At 40.9% G+C, this 25,196-nt stretch overlaps 3 protein-coding genes across 13 annotated transcripts in view; 2 read left to right on the plus strand and 1 right to left on the minus strand.

Annotated features, from left to right (window-relative positions):
• Nucleotides 1-560: 560 nt before the first annotated feature.
• Nucleotides 561-9,832, minus strand: parn (poly(A)-specific ribonuclease (deadenylation nuclease)). The gene is made up of 25 exons (XM_086033522.1): nt 9,695-9,832; nt 9,418-9,495; nt 9,275-9,354; nt 9,131-9,198; nt 8,774-8,855; nt 8,621-8,681; nt 7,620-7,788; nt 7,478-7,540; nt 7,359-7,397; nt 7,237-7,279; nt 6,522-6,602; nt 6,340-6,396; nt 6,181-6,258; nt 6,040-6,083; nt 5,920-5,962; nt 5,356-5,431; nt 5,144-5,254; nt 4,973-5,042; nt 4,823-4,878; nt 4,644-4,730; nt 4,303-4,555; nt 2,994-3,115; nt 2,359-2,401; nt 2,116-2,285; nt 561-1,200 (listed from the first exon to the last, which is right to left on the minus strand). Exons 1-25 carry the CDS (start codon nt 9,711-9,713, stop codon nt 1,139-1,141), a joined length of 2,055 nt encoding a protein of 684 aa, XP_085889648.1. The 5' UTR covers nt 9,714-9,832; the 3' UTR covers nt 561-1,138.
• A 1,014-nt stretch (nt 9,833-10,846) lies between these two features.
• atp6v0e2 (ATPase H+ transporting V0 subunit e2) lies at nt 10,847-17,419 on the plus strand. Its single transcript, XM_086034453.1, has 4 exons — nt 10,847-11,085; nt 12,052-12,099; nt 12,648-12,746; nt 13,469-17,419. Exons 1-3 carry the CDS (start codon nt 10,982-10,984, stop codon nt 12,739-12,741), a joined length of 246 nt encoding a protein of 81 aa, XP_085890579.1. The 5' UTR covers nt 10,847-10,981; the 3' UTR covers nt 12,742-12,746; nt 13,469-17,419.
• A 1,252-nt stretch (nt 17,420-18,671) lies between these two features.
• LOC147146505 (uncharacterized) overlaps nt 18,672-25,196 on the plus strand; it is a 30,576-nt gene continuing 24,051 nt past the window's right edge. For 7 of the 11 annotated variants that reach the window (XR_015087281.1, XR_015087285.1, XR_015087282.1 and 4 more), the window contains exon 1: nt 18,672-19,144. The gene's annotated coding sequence lies outside the window, so the exon portion shown is untranslated. Of the gene's footprint in view, nt 19,145-19,642; nt 19,739-24,256; nt 24,351-25,196 lie in introns of those variants that run through there. The other 4 variants (XM_086034452.1, XR_015087288.1, XR_015087289.1 and 1 more) reach the window with 4 other exon arrangements.

Below are 25,196 nucleotides of genomic sequence, written 5' to 3' on the forward strand. Positions count from 1 at the left end.
TCTGAATAAGTGTTTTAATGCAAGACGCTCACAATTATCAATCGATAAAAAAACATCCCTTTCAATAAAATCTTGATCGGAATGATCTTGATTCAGTCAGAATATTCCGAATGGGGTGTGTACATGAAGCATTTTTATTACAATCAGGCTTTTAATTTGAATAAATGTGTGAACTTAGCCACTGTCACGGAAACAATGCAAATCAGTAATGCTATTTGTTTGTATTGTGTTAAAAAAGTGGAAAAAATAAAACTTAAGTACGTTTGACAGCGCAAGTCATGTAATGGAGAGATGGAAGAGGAAAAAACACATTTTGGTGAACTTCTCTGTCCTTTTCATGCTAGTAATTTAGCTACATGTTATTGTATTAGCATCTGCTTTATTTATTTGTGTATCGAGAAGTGCTATGGAAATGAAGCTGTACTGTGTTTGAAACCTGAACTCTGCCTTGAAACCAGAACCTGGTTCTGAAAACGTTTCTGCAGTTTCTTCTTGAAATTGACCTAAAGTAACATGACGGGAGAGCATAAATGTGCTAAACAAAGCGAGGGAGGCAGTGATAGTAAGAAAATTCTTTAATTTTTTTCATCTCCCTGCCCCTTTTTTTTTTCCCCAAGGAAATATTGAAGGATTTTGAACCTCATACAAAAACAATGTAAATATTTATATATATTCCGACACATTTGCCATACAACTACAAAACAAACATCTGTACAAAAACAACACAAACAGAAGCACCTCAAGAAGGGTCCAAATTGGTGCAGTAATAAATTATCACATTATGGTTGTTGATATCATTTCTGTATATGTTTGATAAAACAAGACCATTTAATATTTGTTTTTTTAAAAAAAAAATGGACAGCTTTTTAAATAGACATTATGCTGAACCCTGATGTTGTAAACTACATGTTCACCTTACGGCAGCTTAACTAACACGCACGCGAGTAAAAAAAAAAAAAAAAACGAATTCCGGTGTTATCACGTGGATAAAAGAACTGTTTGAAATTCAAGATGAAGTGTGTTTAAGTGTGGAAAAGCAGAACCGTCTTTATGGCTTGTGAGGTTTGTGTGCTGGTCCGCACCTGCTAGCTGGTGCTCTCCTGGATACGCTGAGTCACGAGTGCTTCTTGACTTGTTGCTACCACGCCTCGGGAACCTCAAACAGCATCGACGAAGTTCCAGCAGCTGAACGAGGAGAAACTGGGGGGAAATAAATTCATAAATAAAATAAAAAAATCAGTAAATGTGTCCGAAATTTATGCTTAAAAAATTACACTTAATCCTTGGAGTAAATCCTCTCATGGTGTCCAATCTGCTGATACTAATGATCAGTAATAATAAATAGGCTGTCACTTGTATAGTACCGGTAATAATAATAAGAATAATAATTCATTTTGTTCAGTGAATGAATGAAAGAAGGCTTCATTTTGAACACGTGCAATAAAGGATGGAGGTGAATGACGCCAATGAAGGCGTTGGCAGATCAGGTTGCGTACTGCATTTGTGTGATCATACGAGTGTCTACGTGTGAGTTTGTGAATGTCCTTTTGTCGCGGTCCGTGTCGGCCTCTGCCCCCCACAAGTAGCACAAGTCCACTTTAAATGGAAACATTTATTACTCTCAAAGAGTTTGTGGATTTAATCCAACATCAAATTACTGACTAAAAAATGTCTTCAAAATAAATGACTAATTTTGTTTATCAGTAGTCGTGCAATTGTAACATAAAACAATAGAAAAGGATCATAATAAAGGATATCAAATTTTGATCCAAAAAAATCTGCCCGCTGTGTTTCCTGCTATTACAAGCTCAAATAGGGCTGCAGCTACCAAATGTTTTTGGAATCTAGTATTCTACCAATTATTTAATTGAGTAATCGGACAAAAATGTATTTTGCGTAATTGAACATAATACCTTAACAGTCCACTGTAGAATGTGTGACGAGTGTGTATGGCATTAAAATGACCCTGACTTGTAAATCAAATTATTCGATTAATCGTAGCAACCCTACGTCTTCAACTTGAAAATTCACAAACACCCTATAAGAGCGTGGTAGTTTTTCCAATCAATCTAATTTGTTCAGAATTTATTGTTCCCATCACATTTAGGAGCAAACCTTCAGATTTCTTCTTTTTGTTCTTCTGACTTTTATGTGCGGATGGCACAGCTGCTGCGGCAGAGGCCTGCTGCCAGCTGAGCGTCCCCTCGGCTTCCTTTGTCGAATCAGCGCCTTCGGGACCATCCTCCTCGGCGATGGGACTCGACCCGGAGGACTCAGTAGCGTCCCTGTACAGCACAATCGACTCTCAAAATGGCGTCAAAGGCGGAACGAGTGATACCGCGGAATTGATGGACTTACATGGTCTTAAGCCATCCCTCTGATGTTTTGCTCTCCACAACTTCTACAACAAATCAGAATAAAATTCAAAATGAAAAATCACATGAGACTTCTTAAAATCCCATGAGACTTCAGGTCAGTTCACAACGAGAAGTAGCTGCATTTGTTTTTTTTAAATTTAAGAATAGACACACATACTTTTTTTTTTTTTTTTTTTTTTTAAATCGATACATATGACATTTCAACAAATCTCATGAGACTTTAGCAACTCTCGCAAGACCTCAGCTTGGCGAGCATTGTAAGATTTGACTATGACTTTTAACAACATTAAAAAATAAAATAAAAAAAAATAAAAAAAAATCAACATTTTTGCATTTTTATCTTTACATACTGTGAGACATTAAGTAAACCACACAAAGCTTCAACTACGTCTGCATCTACATGATAAACTCGCTTGTTTTTATCTAAATGTATGTTAGATATATTTGACTACTTTTTACATAGAAAACAAATTTCATCAGACCTCAGAAAATCTCTTTTAAGACTTCAGCAAAGCTCACAAGAATCGCAAAAATCTCAGCAGACTTCAGCAAATCCCATATGATGCTGATTAGCATGCTAACACGTTGACGCTGTGAAGGAAAACGTGCACACACCGTCAGTTTTCATTTTCTTGCTCCCCGTGCTGTCTGAGTATGAGAAGTCACTCCAGCCGTCTGCAGCCTCGGCGCTTCCCTGCTCCGCCTGGATGGGACTGCCACTGCGCTTCCTCAGAGCTCTGGGACAAATGACAATGGAAATGCTGCTTTAATGCTTACTACTAATACTACAGATATAAAACAATTAGTAAAGTAAATGAAACAGCCACAACAAAGAGAATTATGACGTACAACATGTTTTTTCCATTCGGACTGGAATATACTGTATAAGGTCACTTACCAGGTAGGTTGTTACTTTAATTCTTATTACTACTAAAATAATGAGGGAACCAGATGATGCAGTCTAAAGTTTGTTAGCATATAGAAAATTTGAAATAGAAAAATTTATTTGACTCTAGTAGGAGGACACCAGCACAAAGTCTCATTTCGCAGGTGGATGGAATATGGCACTTTAATGCTTACTTCTTACTAAGCCTTTTGATGTATAGTAAATTCCAGCGGTGGGCATTTTACTACATTTTGCTGGTCCGGTATTTGTTGTCCGTCTGCGGCCAGGTTACCCGCCCATCATTCATCAGTCCGCGATTTTTCGTGACTAACCGAATTGTAAACGTCAGTCAGTCAGTCAGTCAAGTCAGTACCCCCCTGACGGACGCAGTTACTAATGATTACAGATGAAAATCCACTTCCGTCAGTGCTTATTGCGTCATTTTTAAAAAGTGACTGGTGTTTCCACGTTACAGACATCGTATTAACTTGAAAATTAAAAATGTTTCCAACATTGGACATAAGTATTTTTCACCGGACAGCGACGGCATGCTATTTTACCGGCACCAATAAAGGAACACCAGTGTAGTCTCACTTAAAATGTGGACGCTTTATGCTGCTTTAATGTTTACTACTACTAATTACCAAGCATTTTGTTAGCATAGAGGAAATGGTGAAATTAAGTAAAACACTGTATATGATGTAATTGGCTAAAAGGGACAGTAGCGCGTAGTTCCAAGTACCAGGCGGATGGATTGTCGAGTTGCTTTAATTCTTACGTTAGCATAGTAACATGTGATTTAACTGGCACCAGTCAAAGGGTCACCAACACAAAGTTTCACTTAACCAGGAGGATGGATGTTGCGTTAGTACTTCCTAGTAAAGTATTTTTTTAAACATTCAGGAAAGTATAACAGTAAAAGGTAACAGTGTCAAGTACCAGGTGCCGTGGCTTTAATGCTTACCAAGCCTTTTAATAGCCGATAGGGAATGTTTTACATCAAAATCATGGAGAACACCGAGAGCGGAGGCATCGTACCTGGGGTATCCGAACCCGGAAGAAGTGGCAGAGGCCCCGTAGTGAGGCTTCTCCCAGCCGTCTTCCGTCCAGGACTTGGCAGCGGGAGCCAGCTTCTCCTTCTCCTGCTGCTTGCCCTGTTTGTACTCTGCATACGTCTGGATCTTGTAGCTCTCGGCGTAGCGGCTGGTGTTCATGGCTATCTGCACCTGGTCCGTTTGACTGAGGGACACGAAGGCGGACGTGTCGTCCATCCATGAGACCTGGATGTTTCCTGAGTGGACAACGAGTGCGAATGACCGTTAGTGACACAAAGAGAGCTGTTGATAGAATTGATCACGCGGTGGTTGGTCCACGTTCACCGAAGGCACTAAAGAGCAGGTAGAGGTCGCTGGTCTTCCACTCTTTGGGGAAGGTGACATAGAGGACGTTTTCTCTCTTCGGTTGCACTGGAACAACAAACAAAATCAGTTGTGCCGCGCGCCTCACTGTGAAGTGGCGGCGCGACATGCAGCGAGCGCAAATCTGTCGTACGACTCACAGTCTGGTCCCGCGATATTGAGGTAGGGGATGTCTATTATCCTCATCAGGAAGAGTCTGTAATCAAACAAACGGTGAATATTACACAATGGAAGAGCAGCACAATGACGGATAGAAAATGGAGGAAGCACAGCTCAATAGCATGACTGACTTGTTGTGGAAGGGCTCGACGAGTTTGGAGTGAGCAGACACGTACGCTTTGGGTGGCATCAGGAAAGAACCTGGAAGAAAAAAAAGTTTGTGTGTGTGTGTAGGGGGGGGGGGGGGGGGGGTATGAGAAAGTTGTATTTGATTGGTTAAGAAGAACCATGTGGCACACTACCCAGGAAGTTGGCCATTGAGATGAAACAGCGCCCGGTGATGTAGGCGTCATAGCCGGCCTCGTGCAACTGCTCCTTGGCTGTGTTGTAGCTAGGAAAGCCTTCGGCCGCCTCTGAGGGAAAAAAAAAAAAAAAAAAAACATTCCCATATCGTGATATAGTGTGAAAGTGTACACGTGGGTGTGCGTGAGTGTGTGTGTGTGCGCGCGCTTACCAATTTGTGGAGCCTTGAATGGACTTTCATTCAGCTGCTTCTCCAGCTCGGCCAGAGACGTGTTGTTGATCAGGTCCTGCGACGCATGTAGAAATGAGATCTGTTCAACATTGGGCTGACTTGCCATTTCTTAAAACAATGTATTCAAACCAACAGTGCCACCTAGAGGAGTCAAATGATACAACAACAACTGGTTCAGGAAGCAAATTTGAAGCTTCACTTTCCTATCACTATATTTGTATGTGGTTTTTTTTTTTTACTCTATCCTGAGCTACTCACAAAAAAAAACAACTCACCAATTCTTGAATTTGTATGCTTTCTCTAAAGCTTTAAGACATCACCAAAGCCCAAGATAATTGGAAAGTAGTGATTGATGCCTCTCGGCGGTATGGAGAAGCAGAAGTTGCTGAGTCTTAACCGCATTGTGTATGCTTTTGCTGGTGCATTGTCAATGAAGGTAGTGTAGTCAAAATCTTTTAAATCAAAAGGATACAATCTATTTCTTATTATATTTGAAAAAAAAAAAAGTGCCGCTATTACATAGTCAGGGAGGAAGCAGTTCACCTTAAAGGGCTGAGTGGACGCCATCAACTTTGTATCCAGAAGCCTGCGAGAAGACAAAAATCAAGCAACTGCCGACACCGATAGCATTGGTTGCAGTCATGAGGTGGATAAGAAACGCACTTGGGGAAAACACACATGGTGACCTCTTTAAAATCTTGAAGCTCCTAGAACAAAAGACGAGAGGGAGAGAAAAGAGAGCGCGGCGTTAAATGGTTCAGAAATGACATGACGACTACATGCCAAAAGCGGAGCGCAGCGTACGTCGGGCAGAGGGCAGTAGAACTGGTGGATGGTGTGCATCACGTCCAGCAGCATGTTGTGGCCCACCACCAGCTTACCCTGCCGAAAACATGTACTGTTGATCGCGACTCGTGTTTTAAACATTCAGTCATAGTGACAGAAAATACAAAGTTGACTCACAGACTTGGAGATGGCATGAATGACCCGGGAGAAGCCCACAGCATCATTTAGCTGCCCCTGGTGGAGTTGGAAGAAATCAAAACACATTCATAATCATCATCACACTACTACGAATAATAATAACAATCATCATCATAATAATCTAAAACAGTCATGTTTTCTCAAAACACATTAGTGCCAACCTGCTCCTTCTCCAGTTTCTGCTGCTCCCTCCTCTTCTTCTCCTCCTCGTCCACCTTACTGACCTGGATGATCCGCTCCTTCTGTAATACAAAACAGACAAAAATACATAAAATAATGTGGACGTTTACTGTTCATTTATCCATTTCAATACGCATTCATATTTTTCTCACGTTTTCTGTAAGTTAAACTATCATTCTTTCAACGAAAAAAAAAAAAAAGAATGCTTTTGAGTGTATGGACCGGATTCATTGGATTTACATTATTTCCCCAATGGGAATGTTAGTCTAGTTTCTGTACGATTTCGTTTTTGTCACTTTTTAGAAATAATTCATCATGAATACAGTGGTTCCACTGTGCTTATAATGACAAAATCAAGATTTTATACATCTTTACTTCATTTTGGCCAGACTATTTTGCTGCATAGAAATCATAAGCAAGCCAATGAAAAGATAACCTTGGTTGAACATTTTTCAATCAGATATATTGAAGTCTTTACAAATTGCTCCTAGTTTGGTATGATTTTGCAGAGGGGAAAAAAAAAAAAAACTTATATTACGTATTACGCCCCCCCCCCCCTCCCAAAAATATATATATATATATACTGGCATTTTAAACAAAATAATTCATTTTCCAATGGTGTGGGATTTCACTGAGGGGGAAAAAAAAAGATGCTCCGGTTTCCATTTTCAACAATTTTAAATTATTTATTTCTACCTTGTCTATTTCCAGGGTTTCTACGTGGAGGCCCTTCGGAAACCTGTCAGTCAAAGAGAAAAGACAAATGAATCCCTTCGAACAAATTAAGCAACAAAAGCAAGGTGACAGGACACACTCACTTCCAGTTTAGTGTCTGGTATATCAACTTCCTCTGGAACCTACCACAGATAAAAACATAGATCCAAAAATCAGACTTACCACATTGTAAACCAGCGAGCAAGTCCAAGTGTCAGCTTACCCGGTGCACGGCTCCAGGTCGAGGGTTTTCTCTGTGCTCGAGAATAGGGCCTGCACCTTCTCCCTGCGTCGGGCAACGTCAAGAGCACGTCATTATACTGAACGAATCGTCCGCCTCAGCCGCCATTTTGTCAGAAACGTACACCACTCCGTTGATGAATTCCTTGTGCTCGTCTGGCACGTGGGCGGGGCCCTTGGAGCCTGACGGAGAGATGTAGGACGGCGTTCCGACGCCGTTGGCCTGCTGGCTCCGCCTCTCCTCCGTCTGCTCCCTTAGCCGGACCTCCTCATCGAGGTTCAGGTACGGGATTCCTGTTGATGTTTGACACTCGACGTTAGGACTGGGCGATATGGATTTAAAATAAAATCTCCGATTTTTTGTCATCAGAGAAATCCAATTTCTGATTTTAATAGATTTTTTTTGAGTGGAGGAGGTGATCAGTGTAAATTTACTTTCCCTTCAATATAATTCAACACACAGATATTAATCCCTAAACCGCTGGCAACAAAAGTGAGCACACCCCTGGGTGAAAATTGAAACTGAAAATGAACTATCAAACACCCATGAATCAGAAACACCACAGCCGCTCTAACTCTCTCACAGTCTTGCGCAGTTTGGAAGCACATACCACCGGTCAAAAGTTTCCAATGTGTGGATAAATTACTGATTTTGCAGCAAATGCTAAAAATCACCATAGACTGCACTCCACTTGGTTTCATTCTTGTCATTAGGAAAACAGTGCTATTTTTTTCCCCATTCATATCCACTTGCTCGCGAGATTTACAGTTACTTAACACTTTTTTTTTTTTTTTAAATAGCTGCTAGTGGGGTCATCGAAAGAAATTGTGTCTGTCACCATTTTAGACACTGGTGCTGAGGTCATCTAAATACCTAATTACGGGATGCCGTGTTACTGTGTGAATGCGCTCACAATTACGGCAACATCACTATGTTCCGTGTTAAAGGCGCGGGCAGATAAATGTCTTCCATTTTGGCTCTAATGTTCCACAAAAAAAAAAAAAAAAAAAAAAGGGGTTTCCCTAGTGTGAGGGAATGCCATGATGCTCAGATATGGCAATTTTTCAGAGACTTTACAAAGCTGTCTAGAAAGACCGGGCTTGGCTGAATCGCCATTTCACTCACCGTGACAGAAAACCTTGTTGAAGTCAAAGCCTTGACTGGCCAGGAAGTCAATACTTGAACTCTGGAAATGTGAAAATACAATAAAATAAAACTAAGGTAGTCTGCGTAAGTTTAAACATTATGAAATCTTACAAGGAAAAATAGCAGACTTACTTGGCAGATAAATTTGATGTCAGGTGACGTCCGGTTGAAAGGTTTTGGAAATATATAAAAGTTAAAAGTCTTTGTTACGTACCTGCAAGAGAGAACGACAGGTTAACTTCTTTGCACATTTGTATGACAATAAGATAAATTTTAAAAAATGCCACTGGGGAAAAATGAATTATTACTGAACGTCCTTGACACTAACTCTTATTCAGACAGGATCACAGAGGATTTCAGAAGGAGCACAAAAATGCAAAAGGAGAGCTTTTCAGTGAGTGGCTGCGGTTAGGCTCCACAGAAAAAAAAATGGAGAATTCGTGAAAATCCTGTCCGGTTACTATTCCCATTCATTCCTAAAACACTCACTTGGAGTCTTTCTGGTCATACTTGAAGGTGCACAGCCCGAATTGGAAGAGTAGAAATTCCATTGAATGCTTGGGGACGTCAAAAGAAGAGATTACAATAGCCTGTAGAGCAATTTTGAGTAGTCTAAATGTCACACTTCCACACCTTTTTAAGCTTGGTGTAGCGTTCCTCCGGCGTGTCCAGTCCATTGGTGAGTGCACTGACGCTGGGTCCATCGCTGATCCCTGGGCAACACGCAAACGGTTCACATCCACGCTGGACGGCTTTTATTACTCAGTTAGTCATACCTGAAAACTCTCCATCGATGGCGAGAAAGTCAGCCTCTTCTATCGCGGCGTACACCAATTTTAAACAGTCTTTAAAAGCTGAAAATGTCAACGATACAAAGAGATTTTCGCGTTAGCTTAGCGAGCTAAGGTGCTAGATGCACGCACGCGCTAGCGAAGACGGGGGGGGGAGAGCAGTCGCGCGCTTTATCATTTTAAAGCTACACACGCTTATGAAATCGCTCGAATAGCGAGAGGTGGGTATGACAAAATGCAAAGACCGGCGTGTAAGACTTACATTTGCGTGTCACCTCCATCCCGACGCAATGGTTGAGACACCCGGCCGGCTGCTGACAGCTAACGGTTGCTAGCCGACCTCGTTTTGCTTTTCAAGGTGCGTTCAGCGGGCTCTGGGAATTCTCACGATCGCATCACTGGAACGACCCTCTACCATCCACAACTCAAGATCGATAATATTACCATAAAATATCAAACTTAACTTTATGTAATAAAGCCTGGATTGAAAGGGGGTGTAATTCATGTTTCAGATTTGTTTGAAAGTATTTGCAATATTTATAGTTATGGGGGAAAAATTGAAAACAAAATCCTTCCCAGTCAAATTCAAAGAGTTAAATCGATTGTAAACGCTCTTCCTCAGAGTATTCTTGAGTTGATGAAATGTCATCTGACATATCAAGATATAAAGACTGAAAAACCTCACAATTAAAATTGCACAAATAAACATATTAGGAATACGTTTTGTAGCTATAATAAAATATCTCCACGAGGTAAATTCTACTGGAACACAGAATTAAACGACATAAATTGGCGTAGAACATGGTTATGCCCCCTTCAATTCTGCATGTAAAACAAAATAAGAGAGCATCAGTTTAGAATACCACACAACATTTATCCTTGCAATAATTCCCTTTCCAAGTTCACTGACAGATGATAAATGCACCTTCTGTGGAAGTGAGTCAGAGATAATTCTACATTTATTTTGTAATTGCCCTGTTTCGTCAAAATTTTGGAGAGCTTTTGAAATATATAGATGTGGAATAAAAATGTCATATTATTGCAATTGCTGTACAAGATATAATTACAAGTTTTGTACATAATGACAGATCTTTGTCCTTTGTGAGCAATCTTATTCTGTTACTTGGCAAGTTTTATTTACACAAAAATAAGGATATCCAAATCCCAAAGTTATCATTCCTAATGATCTTTGCATATGTATGTGGAGAAAAATATAACTGGAAACATTTTATATTCACAGTACTGTACTTCTCTCTGGGTTGTCTCTCGAAGTCGCTACGCAACCGCAACAACAGTGAAAGGCAACAATGTCGACCAATCACATGCCGACTACGCTTAGTAGGCGGGCTATTCTACGCTTTAAAGCTGAAAGACGACCAATCACAACACAACTTTACGTTACCCTTAACCAATCAAACGGCGCCTCTGCTTAGGTAGGCGGTACTATCGTTACAATCGAGCTGAGCGGCAGCCATTGAAGCTTCTGCGATTGACCGCTGAGAGTATTCATTTCTGGATAAATTTGATTTTTTTTCCTCCGACTGGAATCATGGTGTCTCACTCACTCGCCCTTCCGATGATCTGCTTCACCACCCTGTGGGCGCTGGTGGGGGTGGTGGCTCCCTTTTTGGTGCCTAAAGGGCCTAATCGAGGGTAGGTGGTCAAGCGGCTAACGCTAACGACGTTTCGTCTCATTGGTTCTCTTTTGCTTTCTCTTTTCCTCTTTCTCTCCCTCTCTCAGCTCATTGCTAAAATAAGACCCCTTTCTTTGTTTCCGTTTTAATCCAAACAAGATGAATTACTCCAGTGCAAAGCTAATAATGTGTGACGTCACAACGAGAGGTTACCAGTGATGACAAGAAGGGAAAGTGTCATGATAATCATAGACCCAGAAATGGAACAACGAGAAAGGGTCTGGGAACCATCCTTCTATAAGAGGATGTAATGAGTGCCTCAAAAAATAGTTTGTCTTCCTCATACTTCCCGTTTCTGGCTGGACTTGCATTCTTGCAAGTGTTCTCATGGTACAAACAGCCAAGGTTCCTCCAAAGGTTACTAGTTCATCCATCCATTATCCAAACCGCTTATCCTCACAAGGGTCGCGGACGTGCTTGTAGTGCAAAATTTCATCATTCTGGGATCGAGTGCATAGTTCCTGGGCAGGTCCCTAGTTCTGGGTTCAAATCTGGAGTTCCAAGTCAAGTCCCTGGTTTTGGGGTAAATCCATAGTGACAGGGAAAATTCCATCATGATGGGATCAATACGCTAGTTGCAAGGTCAAGACCCTAGTTCTGGGATCAAGTCCCTAGTTCCCGGGCCAAGTCCCTAGTTGTGGGGTCAAGTCCCCAATTCTGGGACCAAGTCCCTCCTTCACAGTCAAGTCCCTAGTTCCAGACAAATTCCGTAGTGGTGGGGGGAAGTCCCTCGTAATGGGGTCAGTTTGCGAATTCTGGGCTAAGTCGCTAGATCTGGTAAGTCCCTAGGAGGGGTCGATTTGCAAAATGTTGCAAAGTGTTTTTTTCTGTCATACAAACACGCGAGTTCCACCAAAAGATCCGAGTTCCAAGTAGTTCCTGTGATGTAAAATCTCCTGCATTCTAATGCGATTCTCCTTTCCAGGGTTATTGTCACCAGTTTGATTCTCACCGCCGTCTGCTGCTACCTCTTGTGAGTACTGTATAACTATAAATGTGGATACTATTCTAACGCAGTGATTCTCAACCAGTGTGCCGCGTGCCGTGTGAGAGATTATCAGGTGTGCCACGGTAAATTATCCAATGTCAATTATTTTGACAGAAAATAATTTCTAATTAAAAAAACGGTTTTGTTAATTTATTAATGCCAACCATGTATAGTAACAGGCAAAACAATAACATGTTCTTCCACTAGACGACAGAAGGTACATAATGACTCTGTATAGACACATTTTGTGAATTGTTTTGCTAAGTGGTGTGCAGTGATTTTTTTTTTTTTTCGATGTGAAATATGTGCTTTGGCTCAATAAAGGTTGAGAAACACTGCTCTAACGTGACTGCGTTTCCAATGTCTCGACTGTTGACATAAGACAACACTAGAGGGCGCCAAGCACCATCGTTGCAATTGCATCACGCCATCAGGATACAGTCTGAATCTTTGGGAGCATTATGCATATTTGGCGATATCTTTTAACAATGCATTAATATGGATATATTTGATAATTATGTGTTTGTCCACAGCTGGTTAATAGCCATCCTGGCGCAGACCAACCCTCTTTTCGGCCCTCAGCTGAAGAACGAAACCATTTGGTACCTGACTTACTTCTGGGAGTAGAACAGGTGACAAGGGCACAACATGAAATGTCCATTTCATATCCTACATGAAATATGATGTCACTATGCTACATTAGAATATTAAATATTTTGTCACTGTGCTGCATTAGAATATTAAATATGATGTTATGCTAAATTTAAGTGAGATGTAAATATGGCACTTGAGTCAATAAAATATTTGGTACATTAGACATATAAATATGTTACATTAGACATTAAATATGATGTTTATATGGTACTTTAGACATTAAATATTTTTAAATATATTTGTAAATAGAATGTATTTTATCAGAGGTGCATACATCAAATATAATGTTAATATGCTACATTTAAAAATAAAGTGAATATGGTACAATAACAACTAAGTATGATGTCAGTTTGGTACGTTCTATGTCAGGGGTGTGCAATTCCGGTCCTTGAGGGCTGGTATCCCGCATGTTTTATATGTCAGCCTGCTGCAGCCCACCTGATTCAAATGATCAGGATCGTTATCTAGTTTCTGCAGACCTTGCTGATTATATGATCATTTCAATCGGGTGTGTTACAGCAGGGAGACATAAAAAAAAAACATGCAGGAGACCGGCCCTCGAGGACTAGAATTGCCCACCCCTGTTCTAGGTGCGTACATTAAAATATAATGTGCATATGATACAAGTGTATGTATTAAATATGTAAATATGCCACATTCGGCATTAAATCATGTAAATATTGTGTTCCTTCTCTTTCAGACGGCCCTTATCATCACCGTCCTGATTCTGACCGGATTCAAACATGTATACCACACACGCACACACACAGAACTACGTTTAAGATGAAGACTACTGTACAGTTGTTGTTTATGTAAATGAATGTTTAACGGTATGAACATTTGAATATGCAATGTGTTAGTTCCACTTTCAGTGTTTACATTTTTTTTTTTTTTACATGTGTATTTATTTTGTCCATTGTGGATATAATGACCTCGGTGTTATTTAACTGTTACATCCCTAAACATGGAGAGAAACCCCAAAACTACTACTGAGTGCGCACCCTCGTCCTCGTTGCCATGGCAATCTGCTCGCCTGATTCACACCGGGACGCACGTGAGATGGATTTTATCATCTTTTGACACACGCACGCACACATTTACACTGAGCAATATTTACGTTCATATTGACAGTTGCGGTTTTGTAAAACATTTTTGTAAGAGAACACTAAAATCTCTAAAGTTCAAAACCAAGTTGTTAGAATTTAGGATTTTCCCCATTGGAAATAATGGGAGGGAAAAAATTCTAGACAGTCGCCATCGCCCCAAAATTATACATGCCTTCTTTTGAAGTTTCATTTTGGTGACTTGAGGAAGTATAGTTCGTAAAAGAAATAAACAAATTTAGATATATCTTTTTTTTAACAAGCGTAAAAAGAAGGCGGGTTGTGAAGGTAATTGTCCGTCTCATTTGTTATGATTGTCATAAAAGTGTAACAGCAAGTCAATTAAATAGTCAAAACAAATCAATGGAGAACTGCCACCACTAATTCATTTATTTAATTTTCAGACCAGGTTTTAAATCACATTTTCTTTAATGTCCACCTTTTATAATTAGAATATTTTTTTTCAATGTTTTATTTTTTTATTTAAAAGCATTAAAAGAAGTGACCCCTGGAAAAACAAACAATGTGCAATACAAACACTGCACATCACCATGACTGTCGTGGAAAGTGAAGAAAAAAAAAAGTTAACAAATAGTAAAAGCGCGAATCAATAAAACATAATTTTTCCCATTTGAATACATGAAATTATCAATAATCTGTTGTCTGTTCAAAACATTTATTCAACTGTACAGGCTATTTTTAAGTCACTTGTTGTTGATGGAGAATTTTTTTTTAACAAGCACAGAAATACATTTAGCCGCACATTTCATTTGTCATCATGATTAAAAGACACAATTAAGCCTTTTGACAAACAATAAAAGCTTAAAATGACCTATAGGAAATCATGGAAATAAAAATAATCTGTTGCCCCCTTGAAATATTTATTCACTGTACAGGTGACGTGTGCACAATAAAACTGTAGAGTTTAGCTTTGATGAGCAGTACCACATCCTTTGTATATATTCTTCTTAAGAGCCCTTGTGCCGCCTAAAAAAGCCAAAGAAAAAGCAAACCAAGCTCTCAGTGTCTCTTACCACCTCAGGGGCGTTGGCGCTTCTGCTGTAAACGGGTCAAAAGTTGCTTTTAGCATTTAGCCTAAACTGCTAGCCACTACCCCAATCAAGTCCCATACACTCCTTCCCACCTCCTCCCTTGTTCTGTTTTATTTACCTTTAAACCATGATGCTTCAGCCAAAAAACAACAACAAAAGAATCCAAATAAACGTATAAATACAGCTACTTTTTACAAAGACCAAATTACGTTGTACCCTATCCACCCCGTTGTGGTACTGGCCTGCGTCTAACGACGCCAAGTCTCAAAAAGTCCCGAAAGACACAAAGATTCAGCCATTTTAGCGGTTATTTTTTGACACTAACAGGCAAACTGTTGTGCTGCCCCACCAAAAAGCGGAAAATTACCGGTATTAATTCAGTCCCCATCCAGTGTTACTTTGTAACATTAAATTTCGTCTATATGGCTATCATGATAAGACTCACACAAAAAAGTCAAAAATCCACAGGAAAGTCTGCCGTTTTGACTGTTGGAAATTATTTTCAATCAAAATGTTTCTCTTCTTTGAAAATTCAGTCCCAAAAGCCAGTTTGACTTGGCACCATACATTTGGTTGGCACGTCTACCATGATTAGACACAGAAAATAGTGTCAAGAAGCCATCCCTGAACAAACACAGGAAGGCGGCCATTTTAGGCTTATTTTATCCATTTGTCCTTACAAATTTTACACCCATATATTAGGAAAACGGGTGGCAATAAATTGCTAAAATCTTGTTTTCGTTATTGTGTGTCGGCAAGGTTAAAAAAAATAATCAGCCCCCGAAGCCGGTTTCACTTAGCAACATGAAATTTGGTGGACATGTAACACAAATATATATTAGTTTTTTCCAATGCCAAAGTTATTTGATGATATCTGGGTAATTTTGGGATGCTGGATCCTAAAATTACGTCAATTTCTTTGAATTATATCTAGTCTTTGAGATACCGATAGTTTTGATAATGAATGTGCTGTGACAGGTTACGGAATGTACTTTGATCGTTACTTATACTAGTGTTTGTGCTATGACATCACCGTTTTTTTGCATTTGTTTACTGCTAATATTTCAGAACTTTTGCTTGATTTTCACATGAAACATAATTTGCATATAGAAAGCTCTCTGTGATAATTGCTGTCTTTCACAATATTGCATAAAAAATGACAGATACAACCTCAAAATTGTAGCATAAAAAGAATATCAACTTCATAACTTGCGTATTCTTAGCACTTTTCGTAAACATAAATATGGAATATCTCAAAAACCAGAGCCAATTGGGGAAAAAAACAATGCCATTTTTGGATTCAGCAACATCAAAATATCCTAAAACTATTGGAACTTTCTTGGCAACAAAATTTATATTGATCAATGTGATTGGTAGAACCACAAAAAGTCTCAAGAAGCCATAAAAAGGCTTAATAGGTCAGCCATTTTGAGTCCAGTTGGCCATTGCAGTCTCATTTTGTCAATTTTTCCAGGGGTGCTTTAAAGACAAACTTCAGAGTATGGCAATGAAGTTTGATGACTTGTTCTACTTCAAAAAATAAATAAAATGAAGGTCAGCCCTCAAATCGAGTTTGACTTGGCAATATAAAATTTGGTAGACCCACAAAAAAAAGCCTCAAGACACCATGACCAAACAGACACAGGAAGTTGGCCGTGCTGGTTCCAATCTGCCATTTTATTATTATTATTCATTATTGTGTCCAAATGCTATCAAATTGAAACCACATAAACTACACATTCGACGCTTCATTAAAAAATCTTGCATTTTCATCAGCGTAGGCGTAGCATGGCAGATGACTTGATTGAAAACACAAAAGTGAATTAGCACCTCGAGAAAGTTAAACACACACACAAAAAAGAAACAACCTCTCATACCAATTCAATCGCTCAACATGAAATTGGGTGAACTTCTCTATCATAGCAAGACTCACCAAAAAAGTCTCAAAGACCCATGCCTGAAATTAGATAGTAAGTCAGCCATTTTGGTTTGAAGCAGCCATTTTGGGGTGAATTCCAGGTCTCGGATTTTAATGTGCTCCTATTAGACAACTGGCCCAAATGAGTCCCCAATCAAAAGCAGATCTCCTCGACAGATGGCCAACTCTAGATGGTGCTGCTTTTTTTTTTGCCATCTAATGTGAAGGGGGACATGGTGTCAAATTTCAAACAAGTAGTGTAATTAAAGGTCACTTCTTGCAGCAAGAAGACACTCATTGTTTTTTGTTTGTTTGTTTGTTTCGAACATGGAAACATTCCGAATTGTAGCACTCCACACTCCACTCAACAGCCACTAAACACTTTGGATAACATTCCGTGCTTCCTGCTTTTAATATCCGCTCGTAATCCCGTCAATGTGTGTGCGTGTGTGAGGAGTCGCCATGGCAACAACCACGTCTGTCACAGCTCTACTTGTCATTGTGACCTTGTATTATTAATGCTTCTGTTATGTGTGAGAAGAAGTTGAAAGAATAAAACAATAACTTATGTCTCGGAATCCCTCATGTTGAATTGAAAATGAAATGAAACAGTTTTGAATGTACATTGCCGCACAATGGATTTGAAGTTAAAACAATCAACACGTGATTAAAAATGTAGACTTTCTCCAGCTATAATTTAAGACTTCACAACAATACAGCGCTTAACATTTTAGAGTTGCAGCCATTTGAGGTGGCTGGGCTCAAAAAACAAGTACAGCGTATCAGCAAAGTATTGAGAGCTTCACTTTTTTCCACATTTTGTTCCCATAATCTTACTCCAAAATGGCGTGAATTTTTTTTTTGGTCCTCAAAATTTTACACACAACATAATGACAACACATTGTATGATACTACCGAAATACTTCTGGGTGACACATCTGGTTACTATAATGATGGGAAGATCATTTTTGTACGTCCGTCTTTTTTCATGAGAAATACGGCATATAGTCAGTCACAAAGCTGCCATTAAATCCTCCAAAAAAGACGTTATTGTCCTGGCTGTGAGCTTTATCTAAGCCTCAACCCACACATGATTTGAACACATGAATGACAAAATACATAAACGCCCGCGCATTTGGGCTTTAAATGGGATAAATACGCAGATTATCCTTCTGTAATATTCATAAATAGGCCATGATGTCCCGATGCGCCAACCCTGCCAAAAAACAGAAATCTTTATTTATGCATGCATCTATAGGAGCTGCCCTAGATACATGGATGATTGTATTCATCGCCAGGGAGTACCTGACGTATATTCTCGTCCCTCGTGTTGCCACTTTTAGTTTCAGCAATGATACTCGTTGGTAGTGTAACACATTTAGATAGTTTTTGTTTAAAACTATTGTGGGGGTCCTCCAGTGGGGTTTCTGCCTTGAAGTATCTCCGGAAGGCCTCGGGTTCAACGGGTTCACATCTGCTGCCTCTATGTCCTTAAACGCGGTCGCGTCACTCCGCCCCCCTCGGGCAACTCTACGTTTGTAAACATACGCAACTTCCGCTGTCACGTGATCCTAATTTAGTCAAGTTTGTGACATTTCCACAAGAAAATAGTCGCGCGTGCGTGCAGTGCTAACAATAGCATAGTGTTCAACAGGGAGGCTTTTATTGCGAAACTCCTCAGAGGAAGTTTGGGCACCCATCTCGTCGTTTGCCTGTAAATTTGAGCTGGTCGTCTACCTACTGTAAAACAAACAACCGAATACAGGCGAAAAATGTGTGTTTAAAGTTGAACTATTTCCAGTCTACATGAACCATCAGTGAAGCGGGTAAACAGAAGTGATTTTATCCACGTTTACGTGCGATTCGCTGCTGTGTCACGTCCGCCGTGGAGCCGGACGACACCATGTCGCGAGGCCGCAGGGGTGCGCGGCTCACCCGCTCCCTGTCCCCCGCCCCCACTAATGCAGGCCGAGGAGACAAGACGACTAAGAAGAGGGGGCGGGTGTCCACCAGCCACACATCCGCCGTCTGCTTTCAGTGCGTCCGCCGTACAGCGAGGCTAAATTCGGCGTAAATTTGCCACTCTCCCCCGGGCTCGGAGCGGGACTTCCTGGCCGAGCAGTGTCCACGCAGGTCGGCCTACTCCTCCATTGTTGTCTGGTGGTAAATTGCGCGTGCCTTTCCCCCCCAAAAAGCACCAAGCAAAGGGCCGCACACCAAGGCGGACATTTTTGTTTCTTATCCGGGGTCTGGAGGAGCCTTCACTTCACTCCGGCGAGGGGGACATCCGAGGACACGGAGAGGTAAAGCCCACCTCGCGTGGCGTCACACACCCCCACTACAATTTAAACGCATAAACATTCACTTTTTAAGCATGTTAATAATCAACACACAAAAGATGTTATACTGTTTTAAAATGCTTTAGTTGGTGTATATATAAGAAAATGGCCGTAGACGAGAAGTATGCAAGACAAGTTAGACATTTATTATTTATTTAAAAGTTGTATGCGAGTGCTTGTTGAATCTTTTGAAACGTTGTATTTTGTCTACAAAGTGGCGAAAGCTGTTTTTAGTTGGATTGTGGTCAGTTTTTTGGGAGGGGAGGGGGTCTTGGCTAAATGGTGGCCGTTTTCGTTTTTCGTTCTGCGGGCCTCGGCGGCAGGTGGACACACATCAGTCCAACTTGTTCTGTCCTTAGTTTGAATTATACTATACTTACCGTTTTCTTTATGTTTAACACAAGTCCGAGCGTAAAGATGTGCCACTCGTGGAAAGTGGGCGCTTCCAAATGGGTCGTATTAACAATTCATGTTGGACATCCGGTGGCAGTGGCAGTGCCAGCTGCGGGCCCGTTTTTATTGTCTGCCAGCTCCGCCAAGCACGGCGACGGCTTCCCGGTAAGACTTCTTCAATATTATTGCTACAACTAATTGTCGGATGACGTTCAAACCTGAGTAAAAGTGTTGGAAGGTGAATTGGGAGGTTGGGGGTGTACGGCCGGCTGGCTGCCACCTCCGCCGGGCCGAGCTGCTCTTGTCCTCCCGCTCCCCCGGCTACTGGTCGTCCGCTTCTCCGGCTTCCAATTGTGTGGGCACACGGCGCCGTCGTGGCCCATTAGCTGCGTCGCAAGCCCCGCTTGATTTGTGTTTCATGTGGAGGGGTTTTGGAGGGAAAAGGAAGGGGTGGCTGACTTGAGCGAAAACCTGCCTTGAGCCGCGGCACTTGTTCCAGGAGAACGGGAGCTCCCAAGGACACGGAAAGGGGTGTAACTCAGGGCACATTTGTGTCTTATAGACACATAAATTACGATGTAGATCTTTTGTTAGAATTAAAATGTAGCCTGTCGCACATTTTGGATCTTAAATTTGGCAGGTTGTCCTTCTACAGAGACGCCGGCCCCTCCTACTTTTCCCCCGGCTCATGCGCGCTTCTATCGGCCACGCCGTGACCAACGCAGGCCCCTCTCTCCAGTCCCTCCTTTCACTTTCTCTTTAGAATTTCCCCTCTATCCACACCTCAACAAGCTACCTTTTCTTAGCACAGAGCTTTTTTAAGAACCCCCCCTGCTGTTAAATTCTTTGTCTGGTCACATGGCCTACAAGGACTTGGAGTGTAATACACACATAAGAGTCAATACCAGACCGTATTTATTCCTTAATTTATGTATGCAAGGTTAACTTTCCATGTATTGGTGCAATGACTTATACTGTGGACTGTTCATTTTTCTACTTTCAAACCCAATTGACCCATTAGTAGAGAGGCATCGAACACATTTTCAACGTTGGCTACATCGTTGTTCCGACTGTGACAACATGTTTTTGTGTGGTTACACAATGGTTTCATTGTTATTATAAATATTTTTTTAACAGCGAATTGAGTTTGAAATCAAAAGTCATAGGAAATGGTGACTACACAACATTGTCACTTCACATTCAACAGCACAACAAAATGGCCAACACATTATATAGGGCGTTATATAGCGTATTGGGAGTAATTCCAAAAATAGGCATCTATTTTGGTTGCTGGTAGTATTATTTCTTGCTTCAGGGAGAATGTCACAAATGGACAGATGAAACGTTTTTGATTCCAGGATGGAGCCTTGAATGCTATTTTGACTCTGGGGCTTCTTTTTGAATTAAAAAAAAAAAAACATGATTAAATTTCAAGTTGTTTCAGTTGCTTGTTTTTGGAAACAAGCTAACTGTACTTTTCTACGTTTTTGCAGTTTATGTGCACCCAACAACACTGCAGCTCTGCTTAGCTTTTGGATTTGATACGAAAGTACTTGTGTGTTACAGCTGTTGCTTGAAACTGTAACAGTGTTTCAAAATGCATGTTGAAACACAGAGAAGCTAACGTTATTATAGCTGTGTGTCCAGCAACATTGCAGGTCTACTGTGTGTTAGACGTTAACGTTATAGTCTTGTGTGGGGGGGACAGAATACGGCTTTGTGTTACCACGACAACCAGTGACGAAGCCGTTTTGAGCCCTGAATGTGAGTTTTAGCCCCACCTGGTCAACAATCGAAGATGTTCCAGTAATCAGAAGCTAACTTGATTTGCGCTTCAACAACGCTGCACTTCTGTTCGGATTAACTCGGTTGTGTAATTTCGCACTCCAGACACACAACTATTTGCATACAAGCTATTAAAAGTCGATTGTACAACAACGGATGGACCTGAAGCAGGGGTTTTCCTGGCTCGAAATGAAACAGAGGGTATACCATTCTGATCATTTGCACAAGTGTTTATGCTGCGGTTCCCGATGGCTCAAACACTTTTTCTGTGAAGTAGTCACATGTTATATTGTTCTTGAACGGGGTTTTTTTTTTGTATAAAATGAAACATGTTTGCTTACAAAAGCAACTATTTACCTTTTTGGAAAGCCACAAAATCTTCTGACACAGAAGTGGGAAAGAAAATCTGTGAACCGTTTTTGGAGTGACTTCCTTCTAATCTACAGTATTTCGAATACGTAATACAGTAATTGCAGTTAAAAAAAAAACGACCAATGTTACCTAATTGATATGCCTAACACCGCTATTTGTAACCTATTGTAAGTGTTCAAGGATAGACACACTCCCTTCTTTCTTTCGACCGATGAGATGTAACAATGTAACAATCCCTATGTAGAAATTTGGGAATTGGAAATGAGTAAATTATTCCCAACACAGCCTGTGTCAAAGAAGCAAACGCAGCGGCAGGTTTTGTTTGAGAAGTCAGTGTTATTGTTGTGTAAATGCCATGTTTTTGGCCGTAAAGGTTTGTGGTTACATAAGCAACAATCATGTCCATAACGCAGTATAACAGCTTTGGGTTGAGACCTTGTTGACAAGCTGTTGTCGTTGTGTTTATGAGCTTAGAGACCTTTGGACCTTTTTGCTCCATGGTGAATGTACACATAACAAACCAGGGGCTTCTTCCGCATGCCTCCTATATCAGCCAGCCTGCTGCCTCGGAAAAAATAGAATCACATCAGTGTGTGACAACCCGAATAAAGAACGCTAACCGTAGACCATGCTACTAGGATGTTGGTAAGGGATACTTTTCTTGTTGGGTCATTCTAGGGAAAATCAACCAAGAATCTTCCCTTCACCTCTTGGATTTTCTTCAAACATTCTGCTGTTGTTTGGAAATGGAAGGAAAAGAACCAAACACGGTATTGTTCTAATTTCTAAAGCTCTTAATTAGGGAGAGGCTATCAAATTTCATCAAGTTAGATATTTCAGACATCAATCTTTTTAAAACTAACTAACCCTCTAGTCTTTTCTGGGTCCCTACAAATTACCCTGGAACTACATTACGACAAAGGTTCATGCATTCAGAGCACAAAAGGGTCCTCCAAAAGCACTCGTTACTTTTCTATTGTGCTTATCCTCACCAGAGCCGCGGATCTGCTAGAGCCTATCCCAGCGAACTGCTCGTCTACTGTGCTGCCAGTCAGAGCATCCTATTGATTTAAAAAAAAAAAATGTATACATGTGTTATCCTGACTTTTGTTTTGTGACCTGGTTTGTAACCCAACTGCCTTAATTTATTTTATAAAGCGCTTTTGCCCATAAAAAAATATATAAAAAAATCAACTCCTAATGTCCAATATGGCCGTTTAGGATTCAAAAACACAATTTAACGCAATATAAGGCAGGATATTTATTTTTATTATTTCATTATTTTATACGTGGTACAGTGAATAAAATAACACGGTATCCTTCCAGACATTTTGAGCTGAATGTTTTCTTAACATTATTTAATGAGCAAAAGTGTGTTAACGAATAAATGAAGGCAAAGTCTTATTTAGCTATTTTGTGCAATTTAAGGCACACTCCCTTCCTTTAAACATGGAGATTGCGTTATAAAGTAATCTAGGTCCACAATATTGAAAAAGAAGTTTAAAAAAAAAAAAAAAGTAATCCATGGAACAGCTGTTGAACTTCCAGCTGGACACTTGTTGCTAATGCTAACAGCGAGCTGCTCGCCGCTAACGCTCCGGAGACTTGTGCCGTATTATGATGGCGTAATTAACTAGCGGTTTGCTAGCGTCCTCAATTAGCGATTTGAATATGATTTCGGAATTGCGCTGTGTTGATGGTGTTGAAGTCTACTAAGGCTATTGCATTGGCACCAATAACTCGATGTATTAATTTGGTAAGCTTTATTTTGAAGCTAGCCTTTGCGGAGGCGGCGTGTTTGGTGAGTATGCCTGCAGCTTCCTTGACATGTCTAAGTGTTGGGACAAGAGGCAGAAAAAAAAATCCGGTATCATTAATTTGAGGACTCATTTCACCCCAAGTTGCCAAAAATGTTCCCATACATGCGATGTATGTAATCCATGAGAGTTTTCAACTTCTCTGCTGCTATTACAGTGAATGTGGACTAATCACGTTGCCTTAACGTGAACGTGCACAGTTTTTTTTTTTTTTTTGTTTGTTTGTTTTTTTACCAACCATTCCGCGGATCGTGCCCGGCTTGAACTGAGGTGCTTGATCCGTACTGATCAAAGCTGATCCGTTGCAACACTAGTTAGCATCAGGTCGTGAGGGCTAGACTTTATCTCTTTGGTTCAGCTGAGAGTAGCACTAAAAAGTTTCAAGCCTCTTTTCTGATGAATATTTACTAATTTTATCGGCCAAACTGCAGCTTGTTACGAAGAGAATTGAGCATAATGAATGCAACGAATTAAATCTTGCAGGATTCTTGAGAATGTAAACGCACGGTCGGTTGGATCAAAGAATAGAACGGGCCGAATGTAGCCCGAGGGCCATACTTTGCCTAACTCGTGCTTTGGACCGTTTGTTGCCGTCGGTCGCTGGCCGTCGCGGCGTGCCAAATGTGACTTTTCCAGGAGGCGTGCCAACAAGGCGCTATGACTGCTGCCCTGCCCATCCTCATTTCCTCATTCTTCGGCTCTGTCTGCCGAGAGCGAGCGTTGTGGCATTGTCCTCCCAATCAGGTCAAACGGGAGCCGCTTTTTTTCTGGATTGTTGACAGGTAGCGAGCGGTAGGGCTACTGTGAGTGTTTGTGTGTGTGTATTTTTGTGAAATTGTATTACTCTGCATTTCATCATCACACCACTTCCCCCCGCCGCATTCCCCGCGGTGGAATCTCACTTTTTGGCAAGCTGCCGCGATCCGATTGGTGGAGTCCAGCCACGAGAGGTGGAGGCAATGTTAAGAAGGAACGTTAGCGACAGTCCATCCATATTACGCCCGTTTGCTTGCTAAGCCAATCAATGGAGACCAAATGTATTCATCCGCCACTAAAAATAGTCCCGAGCAAATCTTTATCGGGTGTCAGTGAAAATCAAGATAGAGCTGTGCAAAGACGTTTCAGCTCTTTCTGGAGCTAAAAACTGGCAAGTCCAATCAGATATGTTCAGCGCTGCAGAGCCCACTCCAAAAGATTCTTAGACCTCTCAAAAGTACCACTTTGCTAAGCACGAAGAAGTATTTTAAAACATGTGTTTTAATAAATTCAAACGTGTGGGAGAGGTTAAACAATTAAACAGAGTTGGCACTGGGTCATGAATCCTTTTAGCCAATGTAGCTAAACAGTATTCAAACCTAGCCACGTTTGTGGAGTTAGCCACGCCATTACGTCTTTGTGACGGCGGTGCCGCCTGTTTCTCCGCTATCTTGCTGCGTGCGCCACCCATGCATGTACACATTGTAGCCCAAATAACACAAAAGGCTTCAGGGAAGATGTATTTCTCCGGATTGCGGGCCATAGCTTGATGGGTAACTTGCACGTTGTCGCGTTATCTCCCGTAATAAACGGGGCTTCACTGTGGTGGAACCACACATTGTTGTGGCCTTCCGGTGAACTCGTGTTCAACTTCCTGTTTCTATCTTCTTGTT

Source organism: Filicampus tigris, chromosome 6 (assembly GCF_054856515.1).
Source record: "Filicampus tigris isolate MCC_2025a chromosome 6, RoL_Ftig_1.0, whole genome shotgun sequence".
Lineage (NCBI taxonomy): Eukaryota > Metazoa > Chordata > Actinopteri > Syngnathiformes > Syngnathidae > Filicampus > Filicampus tigris.

Bases quoted from the DNA above. Each gene is read 5' to 3' on its own strand.
- atp6v0e2 (XM_086034453.1), top strand. From the start codon at position 10,982: ATGGTGTCTCACTCACTCGCCCTTCCGATGATCTGCTTCACCACCCTG. The intron at 11,086-12,051 runs GTAGGTGGTCAA...TCTCCTTTCCAG, and splicing joins CCTAAAGGGCCTAATCGAGG to GGTTATTGTCACCAGTTTGA. The intron at 12,100-12,647 runs GTGAGTACTGTA...GTTTGTCCACAG, and splicing joins GCCGTCTGCTGCTACCTCTT to CTGGTTAATAGCCATCCTGG.
- parn (XM_086033522.1), bottom strand. The intron at 7,541-7,619 runs GTACGTTTCTGA...TGCCCGACGCAG, and splicing joins GAATTCATCAACGGAGTGGT to GGAGAAGGTGCAGGCCCTAT. The intron at 5,963-6,039 runs GTGCGTTTCTTA...GTCTTCTCGCAG, and splicing joins ACCATGTGTGTTTTCCCCAA to GCTTCTGGATACAAAGTTGA.